The sequence below is a fragment of the Camponotus floridanus genome, unplaced genomic scaffold (genome assembly GCF_003227725.1).
Source record: "Camponotus floridanus strain SB8 unplaced genomic scaffold, Cflo_v7.5 scaffold73, whole genome shotgun sequence".
NCBI lineage: Eukaryota > Metazoa > Arthropoda > Insecta > Hymenoptera > Formicidae > Camponotus > Camponotus floridanus.
Window position 1 is genome coordinate 649822 of NW_020229842.1, and position 14649 is coordinate 664470.

At 34.2% G+C, this 14649-nt stretch overlaps 1 protein-coding gene across 1 annotated transcript in view; it reads left to right on the top strand.

The window, feature by feature from the left end:
• The first annotated feature begins 2024 nt into the window (after window positions 1–2024).
• The window catches only part of LOC105255601 (platelet endothelial cell adhesion molecule), a 148220-nt gene continuing 135595 nt past the window's right edge, over window positions 2025–14649 (top strand). The window contains exon 1 of the mRNA XM_011264981.3: window positions 2025–2730. Within this exon, the coding sequence (XP_011263283.1) occupies window positions 2676–2730 (55 nt within the window). The 5' untranslated portion in view covers window positions 2025–2675. The remainder of the gene's footprint in view (window positions 2731–14649) is intronic.

A 14649-nucleotide genomic window follows, 5' to 3' on the forward strand; every position in this document is an offset into this window, starting at 1 on the left:
ACAAAATATTCCAAATTTTGTTAATCGAAATGATTAACTTTTGGCAGAGAATTTCGCCTTGTGACAGATACATGGCTAACTTCATTGAATGATATTTAATATCTTTTTAATCAGTTAGTATTTGTATAATATTATTTGTATTGTACAAGTATAATATTATTATACTTGTATAATATTATTTGACCAAATATTTCCTCTGTATCTAAACTTTGCAAATTTTAAACAAATTCTGAATATTTTTTCCATGAGTTTCTGTCATTTGAATCGATGTGATTATAAGTTTTCCACAAGAACACATGTTAATTCGATGCAAATTAGAATCCTTATAACTTGTGAACGCTTTAGTGAATCGATTTAAAAATTGTACTGAAGATTCGAAACATATGTAAGAACATTCTGTACAATTTTCATTAAATTCTCAATATTTTGAAAATAGATACAAAATATCCTTAATCGAAATGATTAATTTTTGGCAGAAAATTTCGCCTTGTGACAGATACATGGCTAACTCCATTGAATTATATTTAATATCTTTTTAATCAGTTAGTACTTGTATAATATTATTTGACCAAATATTTCCTCTGTATCTAAACTTTTGCAAATTTTAAACAAATTCTGAATATTATTTCCATGTGTTTCTGTCATTTGAATCGACGTGATTATATGTTTCCCATAAGAACACATGTTAATTCGGTGCAAATTGAAATCCTTATAACTTGTGAACGTTTTAGTGAATCGATTTAAAAATTGTACTGAAGATTCGAAACATATGTAAGAACATTCTGTACAATTTTCATTAAATTCTCAATATTTTGCAAATAAATACAAAATATCCTTAATCGAAATGGTTAATTTTTGGCAGAGAATTTCGCCTTGTGACAGATACATGGCTAACTCCATTGAATTATATTTAATATCTTTTTAATCAGTTAGTACTTGTATAATATTATTTGACCAAATATTTCCTCTGTATCTAAACTTTTGCAAATTTTAAACAAATTCTGAATATTATTTCCATGTGTTTCTGTCATTTGAATCGACGTGATTATATGTTTCCCATAAGAACACATGTTAATTCGGTGCAAATTGAAATCCTTATAACTTGTGAACGTTTTAGTGAATCGATTTAAAAATTGTACTGAAGATTCGAAACATATGTGAGACATTCTATACAATTTTCATTAAATTCTCAATATTTCGAAAATAGGTACAAAACACCCTTAAGACAATATGCGTATTTGTAATTTAAAAAAAAGACAAAAGAGCGTAAAAACGCGTTTCTCTCCATTTATTACTATCAACTGATTACGAATGAATATATTATGTGTTCGTGCAGAATGCGTGTTTTGTGCATCAATCGTCGGAGAACAAGATAGGTGCGATTGTAAACATTTTCACTCGATAACCTGTGAAAATATAACCATACGAAACGCGGCGCGTATCGCGTTCTGTTTATCGAAGATAGAGGGGCTCGACTATAACACGTTTTCGGAAGTTGAGAAATCTGATCAATCTACGCGCACGGGAAGCAGAGCGAAGGATTTCGTGTGGGGGGACCGTGCCACGCGCGCGCCGACAATGGGTCCTAATGCCGGGCGAATGACGACGCGTAACAAACCGTATTCAACAAAAACTTTCGCGGCCGGCCGACAAATTGAATCCGAAGGGCTCGGAACCGGCAGTCACCCTTCGCGCGAAGGAGGCGCGGAGTAAGATCGTGCGTGTCCGGGGTGCGGGTCGGCTCGTGACGGTACGGGACGTTCGCGAAGCGAGCGTCGGAAGGAGATACTTTGGAGGAAACGAGACGGAGAGCAACCTCTCGCGTGGGCGAGAGCGGGATGTATCTCGCGCGCGCGAGAAACGGTGAAGGAGAGAGCGAAGGAGCGCGACGCGCGTGAGACTGCGCGAAGTGGGGAGCGGGAGGGGAGAGACCGCGAGGATCGTCGGCGCGCGCGTGGTGGGGATAGAAGGGCGGTCGGCGCATGCGCGACTCGCGACGGAACGGCTTCGCGCGGCGACGCTCAGTCTCGTCCGTCGCAATCCAGTGCAGATATACGTGCAATTACCCTGTCAACAGTGCTTAAAATCTCCGTGCTCGTGCCGTGTACGTTGGCACGCAGTGATCGATAACCCTCGTCGACGAGCCGCCGTCGATCGCGACGCATCCCGCGATTGCCGGAGGAAGAGAGAAAAAGGAAAAGAAACATAACAGCGTGAAAAGCGACAGTGCGAAGTTCCGAGCAATGATAAATTTGGTGTACGATATGATTTGAATCGACCGCTCTCTCGGTGATCGCGAAAGAGACCGAGGGGACCGGAACAGAGTGAAGTTCGGCAAGTTTGGACAGTGAATTCGGTGAATTCGCGTCGTTCTGGTAACTTGTGGAGAGTGATATCGCCATATCAAGTATATATCCGTCGATTCTACTCGCGAATGAATGTACGACGACGATCGAGGAATTCGTTGGAATAAGTGACGATAGTCGACGGGAAGAAAGGGAGCAATTGTGACACAAGAGGACAGATGTGGTGCCGCGTAATTCGGCGTAGTTACTTCTTTTGCGCGTTTCGTTAGCTGTCGCGTCTTATCGCGAGTGAATCAGTGCGCCTATAAATTCAACGCTGATCTCATCGAGGGAAATCAACTCTTCGAGGACTTCTTACTCGCTATCAAGATGAAGACTCGCCACTTGTGGCTAGAAGCGGCCGTCGTTTTCTTCGCAATAACAAGTAAGTGGTGGTTGCTTATAGTATAAGATTCGCTCGACATTGAAAAATAACCTCTCGCGCCCTTTCCACGAAATGGATCTCGCGTACGTATTCGTGTGACGATGTTATTACATCTGTGCGTTGTTATTAATGTTTCGATTCAAAGTGAGTTAAAAGATATCATTTTTTCGAAAATCTCAAGGTTACGCTCTTATGAAAAACAAAAAAAGTTTTATCTAATACTGTGTAAGGCGTTCATACGTAAATATGATAATCTCTCGGTACAGAATGATAGGATATTTTTTTGAAAATGATAAGTATTAATTTTTTAAATATCTTATTTATATAACATGATTGACCACATTTCCGTATTTCGTAAGATACGATAGGAATTTTTTTATGTCGATGTTGACTTATAGAGTCAGTAAATTTTATCAATAAATAAAGAACAGCAGATATAGAATGGTATAAATTTGATGATTATAAATTTTCCAAATTCTTTAATCAAATTATCGATCGCTGAAAAAAAATATTTTTGATAAGTATTAATTTTTTAAATATCTTTATTTATGTAACATGATTGACCACATTTCCGTATTTCGTAAGATACGATAAGAATGATGTACATTATAAATTTTCCAAATTCTTCAATCAAATTATCGACCGCTTAAAAAAATATTGCCACGCGAAGCGTGCTTTTTTAAAGGGAAAATCCATCTTGAAATTTAAAGAAAATATCGCTAAAGTTTGATATCGTAAAAAAATCCCTTCGTCGTGCATAATAGCTTCCATTGTCTCCCGCAACGAGAGCATAATAAATATTTTCTATCTCCTTTTTTCGGACGGCAACTCGCCAAGACACCGCGGCGTTTCGCGCTCGCAGACAAGAGGATTCGGCTGGTGGGGGACGAAAAACGGGGTGATGAGTGTGTAAAATGCGGAAAAGTCTTTTCTCGTAAAGTAGCTCTCTCCCGCTGGTTACATGGTCGCGTTTCAGCGCCCATCGCGCTGCACGACGCCGACGTCACAAAAGGGAGATAACATTCGCGGATGGGCCGCGCAGAAACGCGCAAATAGCGCGCGTTTCTCGCCGCTTTTACGACGGTTTTCCTTGTTAATGCGAATGGTAGCGGGACCAGTCAGCGAGCAAGATACGAGATAGACTGTACGTTACGGACACTTACCATTGTCGCGAATTTCAGCGTTAAATAATGGAGTTATATAGTAAAATGGCATTAAATTTCTAGATCTTGGTACGCTTAAAAAAATTGTCTGCTTAAATTTTGACGGCACCAATTGTGCTAATTCGAGTTATGTAAAATAAAGGTATAGCTGTTTCTTCGAGATATATTTTGACGTTTTTGTTCTTTGCGAAAAATATACGCCAATTATATCCAAACTTATACGTGAAATAATTAATCTTTTCATGTTGAAACTCATTGTATTTTCCTTTTGTGTTTGTCGACAAACAAATGTACATTTGCTATGGCGATATATTGTTCGTACTTTTAACAATCGTTATTGGCATGAAATAATGATGACATAAATTGGTAGCGCGAGAAAAAGGGGTCAAATTTTAGATTGCATTTTTTAAAGTTTTCTATGGCAACGGATGATTGTAGACGCACATCTTTTTTTAATAATAAAGGGTATTAATATCGCATCATTTTTTGTCTGTGTATTGTATTCGTAGTGTATTTTGCGTGAAACTATTTTAATTTCTATTACTCGTTCTTACGTTTTATCATGTGCAATTTTTAATTTATATCCAAGAAAATATCGTCGAATAGCGAATAACGCGCACTGATAATTTAGACATTTTCAAGCAATTTTCCTTGCGCTAAGAAGGGCGCAAGTTCTGCGCCGCAAAGAGAGTATTTAATCGATAGCTCAATTTCGAGCGTTTAATTAAGGGTCTGCATCGCGCTTAATTCGACGTCTCTATCGTTGCTCCGCGAACGATTTCTAGACGTTATCGGTGGCAGCTCGTTTCCCTTTGCGTGGAAATTCAAATGCGGAGAAGGACAGTCTGTGCGCCCTCCACGACAGTCCCTTTTCCCGCGTCACTCGTAGTAGCTTGATTACAGTCGCGAAACTCCATTGTCACTCCCGCGCAAACTCATTTGATTTCTCTCGACTCTTTTTCGACGATTGCTGTTTGCCGGAAGGAAAATGAGAAAGGCAGGAGGGGTCGAAGCAGGAAACGGAAGACTTGAAGAAAGGAATATTTGAAGAAAGTACAGAATCAACGGATTTGTCGTTTTTAGAATAGCAAAAGAATCTGATTTTTAAACACACGGAGAAAATTTAATAGTCTTATCCGTTTTTTTGCTAGAAACATTAATTTGAGAAGCAATTTCTCGACATTAGAATTTTTCTCTTTAATACAAACGATAAAGTACTAAAGTTTTTAAAGTGATATAACATATTTATGATATAACATTTTTTTACGTTTTTACGTATAATCTTAAGAAATATATCATTGGCTATTATGAACAAGCTTAAAATTATAAAAAGTTTTGAGAGGAAATCAATCAAAAATATTTTCCATTATCAATGTAATTTCGATAAATAGAATCTGCATATTTATATCGAAAGAAAAACATCTTTTATAAATATTTGAAAAATTATACATTTTGTAATTGTATTTATACTATTTATCTTAGAATAGTCTCTATGTAAATGAAGATTAAACACACACACACATTCTCTTATTGCCAGAAAAAATATAGCTTTCTATAAGAGAAGAGAAATTTTACATATTTACATAAATCATATATATATATATCGAAATGAAAGAAGGAGAAAATTCTGATAATATTTAACGCATATGAACAGCTGAATTATAATATATAAAAAAGCTATAATATATAAAATTTAATTTTCGTTCAAAAATAATAAATTAATTCTTGTTTGCATAAAAAACTAATAATATCGATTGCGCGTTTATACCATTTAATATAAAGGCTGCACCTATATTAATCGTTTTCCGTGAAAATTTTTTGGCAGTATTTTATTTCATTATATTTATGCATTATACGCTATATCATATTTACAATATGCACGTTAGATAAAGTAATTCGTTTAAATTTATAACGGGGAAGTAATAATAATTCTCGGCTTGCGCAATTAGTGAGTTAAAAAACTCGCTACCAGCACGATGAAAACGAGGAGAATCCGTAAACTAGAGCCGCTCGCTCAACAAAGGATCGCCAACATTTAATGTGAGAGAATTACGCTTGCACTCGTTTTACGCGAATTTATTTACACGCCTAGCTGTCGCGAACGCATTAACCGCCTGAATCGAGAATTACGTGTATGGAGTTTAATTACAATTTTGATGAGGGTGGTGTTAAGCCAGGAATATCACGACCAAGTGCTTCGCGTAGATGCGCGCATACGCAGCAGGCTGATCTACCGAGACACGGTTGCGGTATTAGGCGGTTCCCAGTTTGACGCTCTTGCGAGACAGGTGGCTTAATTAATTACAGACCAGGGGAACGAACTAACGTGTTTTTATTTTACTATTGAAACTATCAACTCTAAACGCGACGATGTTAGGGCAATTTAGCGCGTATTTCGGGAACTTCACAGAGTTACGTAGGTTTACTCGCGCATTCGGTTGCGCTTCGTGAACTACCGATGTTGTTTAAAGCAAGTCAATGCGTATACTGGAAGCGAAACCGCTGTCATGAGTAGTTATAACGAGAGACTTCGTTATCGGAATGAGCTGCGAGCAAGAATGTTATTCACCGATGATTCAAAATGTAACGTTAAAGAGGGCAAATTAGACGCAAATTTTCGTCGCAGTCGCGAATATCTCGAAGAATCGGGGAGATGTAATTTAATTTGTTTAATTAGATGATGGGAGAGTTGTCTAAAAATATTTTTAGTAGAACATGAAATAGCTTCATACGATTATAAGATAAAACGGCATTAATAAATATCAAGATATTTTATTCTTAGGCATTTATTCGCAGGCTACTTATTATTGCTCGAATATGTTTTAATAATTCAAATATGATATTTTCTATCTCGCTATGTGCACATCACGATGATACTGTTCTTATATTGGATGATATTAATTTCATCTATTAGATTCTACAGTAATAATTGTCATGCATCATATATCAATATTCACATTAATTTAATTTATGTGCTGATGACATGTTTTTAAACTTACTCATTTTCATTCTACAATAATTAAAAAAATTGTTCAGGTATAACTGCTCATTTTATATTTTGAATACAATTTCAAACAAAACAAAATAATAAAATATTTTTTAAATATTATTGTTATATTACATTATTATTTTATATTTTCACATTATTATGTTGCCGTGTTTATTGTAAATTTGAAAATGTTAAAATATAAATATTAATAGCAATATATTCAGAATACTATTTTATGGAACACAATAATGGATTTTTTATTGCTTGTCGTCGCATGCTATAATATTGTTTTTGCTAAGTGGTATTAATATTAATTATCTATGATATCCGGTAATTACCCATATTAATTTAGTTTGTGATATAACAATTTTATCTTATTAATAATGTGAAAAAAATAATATAACATAATCAAAATGTTTTCATACTATATCGTAAAACCAATCGTAATTAATTTAAATTATTAGGAGAGAAATATAAAACAAGCGCATGATTATATTATTCGAAACAAAATAATTAAAAAAAAAACCTGAAGTACCCTATTAATATTATGCTCGCAATCGTAAAATTTTTATCATTACGCGTATACAAAGTCTAATACAAATGGCGTGCCGTCGTGCTGCGTGTCGCATGATGATAACATCGTTGCTGTCAGACTCGCTAATATTAATCTTAATCATTGGCTTCTGTGGCAGTAACTGCCGTGTCCGGTGATTATCCACATTAGCTTGGTTTGTCATGTATCATTTGTATTTGGTGAACTTGCTATACTTATCTAAATTAGAGCGTATTATGTGACCTCATATAAATTTCCCTTTGGAGCACAGATATGTTTAAAATATATTGATCAAAATTTACGTTAAACATAAATATGCGCATACTGCAGTTTGCAACATCAAAGCCCCTTTGTTCATTGTACATTTATCGTATTTTTAAAAACTCAATCAAGTAGATTGCAATATATTTTACTTTTTCCTATATATTTTTTTATTCTGTTTCCGCATATTTATTGAACGAGATTTTATGCATATCTAATAAAATGTATACGCTATAAATGTTCATAAGAGATACAAAGCTTGATTGAGATAAACGAAAAGAATTAAATTGTAATTAATAATAATTAAAATAAAAAAAGCACAAATATGTTTATGTTAACGAAAATATTACTTTTGAAAATGAAATTAATGAAAATTTTATTTTTATGTAATATTTTTATTTTGTATAAAGAAACGTTGTGTAGAAAATTATTAAAGAGAAATATATAACATGAAAATAGAAAATTATTTATTATATATTTGATTAGTTACATTAGCTTTCTGTTGGAATTTTTTCAAATTTTATATTTTTATATTTTTACATTTTTAAGAATCGCATATTGAAAAATTTATTTTACATTAGTGAAATTTTAAAAACGCACCCTGATAATTAATTCTGTGCATTATTGCGTATAAAGCATGCAGCATTGAAAAAACAGACAATATAACGAAAAAGTAGGACTACGTAAAACAAGGACTATGACCGATGCTTTTCGCGATTGTATTATAAGCTGCACATTTTTCCATCAACCCAAAGTTTCGGAATGCTATTAATTTTTTTTTCTATCCTGGTACCGTAATGAACTTTATAATCCTCTGTGCTCGAGTAAGAGCGCATATAAACTTTGTTTTAAATACCTTGTTCACAAAAAGAATCCCAAGGTTTTGTTTCATTATCAAAACTCGGGCCGGCTTACCGATTAAGTATATTGCGGCGTGATGTTTTATCTTTAGGAAAATAATTTCTTTTTATAATAAAACAATAAAGTGTGTACGCAATGAATTTACCTTTTCTTACGACTGTGACTATTGATTTATACATAATAGAAAACAGAAATATTTTTCGTTACTGAAAAAAACATATACGAAAACAGCATTTTGTAAAATTATTGTAATTAAAATATAGTTAAAATTATTTTATATATTTGTTTTCTCTGTTTGAGAGTGAAAGTTAACGTCATTTTCTAAAGTAAATTTAATCATTATTAAAATATATAAATCAATGAAAATATTTTAAATAAATTTAAATAAAGAGAAAAGTAAATAATATTTAACTTTATTTTTGTATCATTTATTCACGATTATTGTATCATTTATTCACGATTATTTTCGTGAGAATATTATTACGTAATTTTCTTAAATGGTATTAAATCGAGCATGAAAAGTGAATTATACATATGATTGTATAATCGGCTTAATACTCGGGCGAGATTATCTTTTCGTTCAAGATATTAAAAAGCTCAAATATGAAATTAAAGTACAAATCAAATATTTTAATTGGAACATGTTTGCCGTTTTCGAAATATAGTTTAAATGTAAGTCATCGTTTTCCTGAAAACCGATCCGAGCCTTTCTGGAAGCTACAACATAGTCCGGCACTTCCGGGAGACTTTCGCGATATCCGTACAATGTCAATCTTTGATCGTAAAAGTATAAGTTATCTCGTTAAACTCTGGAGAATATTCTCCAATAACTAGAAAACTCCTCTTTGAAACTCGTAGAGCCGAGGATTGCCTTCCGCTCGAGATTAAGGGCGGCGGCTTTTTGTAAACGGGATGGCGAGCGTTCGTTCCACCTGGCGATCCGACCAGTTGAAAGGAATACCCTTGCACGCACCCACACATATATACCGGGAAATAAAAGGGGTACGGAAAGAGGTGTCACTGTCTTTAGAGTGGACGATGCGACCGTCGACCGGAACCTCGGAGGGCTGTAATTTCATCTCGCATTAGCCGGAGAAAGACCCCGCGGGATACGGTGAATGCGTCTTATGGCTCGCGGTCTCTACGCGACGTTACCAAGGCGAGTAAAAAATGGGAACGCTTTGAATGAACCTTGTATTTTTCTTTCTCCCGCTCATACTTTCATTGCGCGTCTCGCCTGCGGATCTGCATAACCCGTGATGATGACAGCGTCAACGATGCGGCCATCCTCAAAAAAGATGCGCAAAATGCGAGCCAGACGTGTCGGTTAAAGAAGCTCTGTGTTACACAATTTAGTTACGGTTACGCGCGAATTTTATGCGTATGATAATGTGAGAATTAATCTTTTCTGTTTTATAAATATTCTATTCTTAACGTGTGGTGTGCGCTTGGTAAATTACCATAAATGCAAGAGGATTCCTAAATGACTTTAACACGTGCGTTTTTAAAATTTATTCCAGAGATAATAGTAACATTTTATTATGGTTTTAATGTTAAAAGAGCGTTCATCAAAAATCATTGAGTATTTATGCAATCTAGAAAACTAAAAGCTTTATCAGAATTGAAAGTATCTAATTAATTCTTTAAAAGAGTCTGAATCAAAAGAACGATTTAGCTCATTATTTCTGGGTCTTAAAAAGTTAAAATTTTATGAACGTTTTAAATCTCATTTGAATATATTAACTTTCGAAATTAGCTATCTTATGTACGAGTCTTAGATTCGTCTTTGTACAGTTTCACTAGATTGCAAAAGGAACTGGATTGCACATGGAAACAAAGGGTTTGTCAATTTTCGTCTTTATTCCTGAGGGAGAGGCCTCGACGTAGGAAAGACAGACGGGGAAAGACGTAAAAAGGAGGTCGGCGGAAAAGAAACACGAAACTATAGCGCAATGAGTCTTTGGAGACTCGTGCCAGGTAAACGTCTTGGATCTGTCGAAGCTTCGAAGCGAAAAGAGACACTCGGCGGGAAGAATCGAGGTTTTATATAGATACACGGCGATTTATTTCTCTAACGGTAGGTTGACAAGAATTCTCGTTATCGTGAACAAACTATTTTGCTGAGAAACCTATCGAAAACTGCAATGTAGAAACAGTTAGTTGAATTGTCTTAAACTTTTAACAATTTACAATATTGTAAAAGCGCGCTATTTAATTTTTATTCTTATATTTGTCGAGGCGAAGATATGCAATGTGATAATTAAAATTGAAGCACGGTCAATATTTAATATTTTCTTAAATGTATATTCCTCTCTAAACTAAAATTATAATTCATAGCTTTATTATATTGTTCTCCAGTGCATTTTAATACGCGTTTAATTTGTACGCAATCTCTTTAAATGATTGAATTGGATAAAATTGATGAACTATTTTGCTGAGAAACCTATCGAAAACTGCAATGTAGAAACAGTTAGTTGGATTGTCTTAACTTTTAACAATTTACAATATTGTAAAAGCGCGCTATTTAATTTTTATTCTTATATTTGTCGAGGCGAAGATATGCAATGTGATGATTAAAATTGAGGCGCGGTCAATATTTAATATTTTCTTAAATGTATATTCCTCTTTAAACTAAAATTATAATTCATAGCTTTATTACATTGTTCTCCAGTGCATTTTAATACGCGTTTAATTTGTACGCAATCTCTTTAAATGATTGAATTGGATAAAATTGATGAACTATTTTGCTGAGAAACCTATCGAAAACTGCAATGTAGAAACAGTTAGTTGGATTGTCTTAACTTTTAACAATTTACAATATTGTAAAAGCGCGCTATTTAATTTTTATTCTTATATTTGTCGAGGCGAAGATATGCAATGTGATGATTAAAATTGAGGCGCGGTCAATATTTAATATTTTCTTAAATGTATATTCCTCTCTAAACTACAATTATAATTCATAGCTTTATTATATTGTTCTCCAGTGCATTTTAATACGCGTTTAATTTGTACGCAATCTCTTTAAATGATTGAATTGGATAAAATTGATGAACTATTTTGCTGAGAAACCTATCGAAAACTGCAATGTAGAAACAGTTAGTTGGATTGTCTTAACTTTTAACAATTTACAATATTGTAAGAGCGTGCTATTTAATTTTTATTCTTATATTTGTCGAGGCGAAGATATGCAATGTGATGATTAAAATTGAGGCGCGGTCAATATTTAATATTTTCTTAAATGTATATTCCTCTCTAAACTAAAATTATAATTCATAGCTTTATTATATTGTTCTCCAGTGCATTTTAATACGCGTTTAATTCGTATACGCAATCTCTTTAAATGATTGGATTGGATGATTAAAATTGATGACGTTTCTGCTATTTTAAACATAGGAAACAATGATTACGCGAGCTATAGCGAACAATAAGTATCACATAACACTTGTGATTACATTATGACTTTAATGCCAAGATGAGTAAAGATTAACAGAACTTACAAACTCAAATCGCGCTCACAGACGCAATGGTGTTGCCTAGTAGCCAAAGTTACCGTTGCCAACCCCACCAAGTACAGGAGCCTCATTTACAATTCAGTAAGCTTTGTAATATTCGTATACGGCATAATGGATTCAGTTCGAAGTAGTCGCTATCGTTACCGAGAGCGTGTCATGCACACGCCTACTAAACCAACACACAGAGGGCCACTTATAATTTATACTGGCGTGAAGTAAATGGCGAAGAGAGAGAAAGATGTAGGGAGACAAAGAGAGAGAGAGAGAGAGAGGCGTAAATGGCTAATATATCTTTACGTAATAATTTTCTCGATATTTATGCGCTTCCGTCTTATCTGCAATTAAGATATTTTTTTCTTAACGATACATAAGACGAATATTATCATAATCGGTCGCGTCTCCAACTTTTCACGCGCATGAGCAAAAAGTTTTTCTTGCCCAAGACAACTTTCCAAACTTTTAAATGACTTCGCGGTTCTTCTCGTTCCACGTTAAATTACCCATGATTTCAGAGATGTTTGCGCGCATAAATTTCCTTGGTTGCATTGACTTGGCAAACCGTGCGCGTATACGTAGTTTAGAATAGTAACGCTTTCCACATTATGGATCCCAAGGGAGTAACAAAGAAATGATAAGAATAACACACAGCCTTACCACGAATGCAATAGGAATTTAAGAATATATTTTCTATTATTATTTCTTAAGAGAGTAACTTGTTATCTGTTTTACAAGGAATGTGAGAGATATTTGGTGCAAATATTTTAAGTAGATAGTACGGCAAAAGTTTCTACTTAAGGATGGTTAAAAACTTCCAACCATTTTAAAGGGTCGCTTAATCAATTTTCTGTCCAGAAAAGAGAGATTGCACCGTATATAATATTCATAAAGAGAGAGAAAGGGAGAGAGGAATATTTATATCTTATTAGTATATATAGTTGAAAAAGTACTTAATTGCATACTTATATTTAAATGTTCAATATTGAAAGATATAATATCTACAATAGGGAAATGATTTTGAAATTTGCTCAAATTTATATGTTGTTTTATTTTTCTACTTGTGTTTTCTCTCTTTTCCTCTCTCGCTCATGCATACAAATATACACAAATCTCTAACATCCACTTTTACAAATTAACTAATACTCTAGATATCGAAAGCTTTCACGGATAAATTTATGTGTTTTCGATTATTTTTTGTTTGCCATTGCTTTGTGCATTTCAAACTACGTGCGCGAGGTTTTTCTGGGAAATCTTTTTTTTCAATATACCATTAAATTAACAATTACAAAATATAATTTTGCTGTCTATTTGAGAACAAAAAAGAGTACGATGAACTTTAAATTCAATATATTTTTAAATTTAATATATTTTTCACTTCAGATGATTAAAGAATGAACACTCATTACACATGTATTAAATATATATATGCACATACATTTCTTTTTTAATTTTCATATTATTCTGAAAAATTTAATACGCCAGATATTTTTATTGGACATTTAACTAGCAAGATATTTACGCTGCAAAATTGTGGAGAACTGTAGCCATAATACGGTCTCGCACTCTTAAGAAAAATGTTCGCCCCGGTATTGGAGGTTTCTGCGAGCGTGTCGGACAAAACTTGCGGCGAGTGCGCGCAAGTGGAACCGAGAGGATTGTAAAGAGACAAGCGCGAGACTGAGGAAAAAGAAAGATTCCGCGTGTAATTTTAGCGACGTGCGTAAACGTTAAGAGATGGCATATGCCGAGGGTGAAGATGGTTTAATAATATACACCGTCCAACTGGCGCGAATGCGATAATAAACGGTGCGACGTATACGAGTGCGCGGACTGATACGACGCGTCTTTGCCAAGTGGATTTATGTGATTATTGCCGTTGCAAGGGAAATGGGAGAAAGAATGCGGTCGTCGGTCCTCGGTATAATAGATACGAAAATGAATAATTTCTCTTCGCATCTTCCAAGGGATCAAAATATACATATCCGGGGGACGTAACGCACAACCGAATATTCCGGTACATCGTCGCAATATTACATTATATCGTATTAGAATAAAGTATAATAGCAAATTTACCTCGTACTGGGAAAAAAAGTTGTTTACTTGATCAAACCGTTCAACTAAATTAAAATTTTTTAAATTAAAATATTTAAATATTTAAGTTAAATAGGATGTCATGTTAAATTTAATATGTATTATTTAATTTATATTATTATTTAAATAGTTAAATATTTCAATTAAAAGAGTAATTTAATTGAATGGTTAGTCAAGTTAACAATTTTCTTTTCTCAATGTACGAATTAATGACTCGAGATAGAAGAACATGATATAAAATATACGATACTTGTATAACTCTGAAAGAAAATGTTGAGGCCTTAATATATCGAAGATAGAAAATTCCTTTTGTTATTTCTCATCCCTGAGAATTCGCCTTGTTTGGCTACGAGCCGCGTTTTACCGCGCGTGATATCGTTGCTGCCCATCAATCTTTTCCGGAGGACTCGCGAAACATACGTTCCTGTCTGCCCAAAGCACAGCGTGCGACGTTCGACTATGCGAATATTGCGACGATATAACGCGTGTACC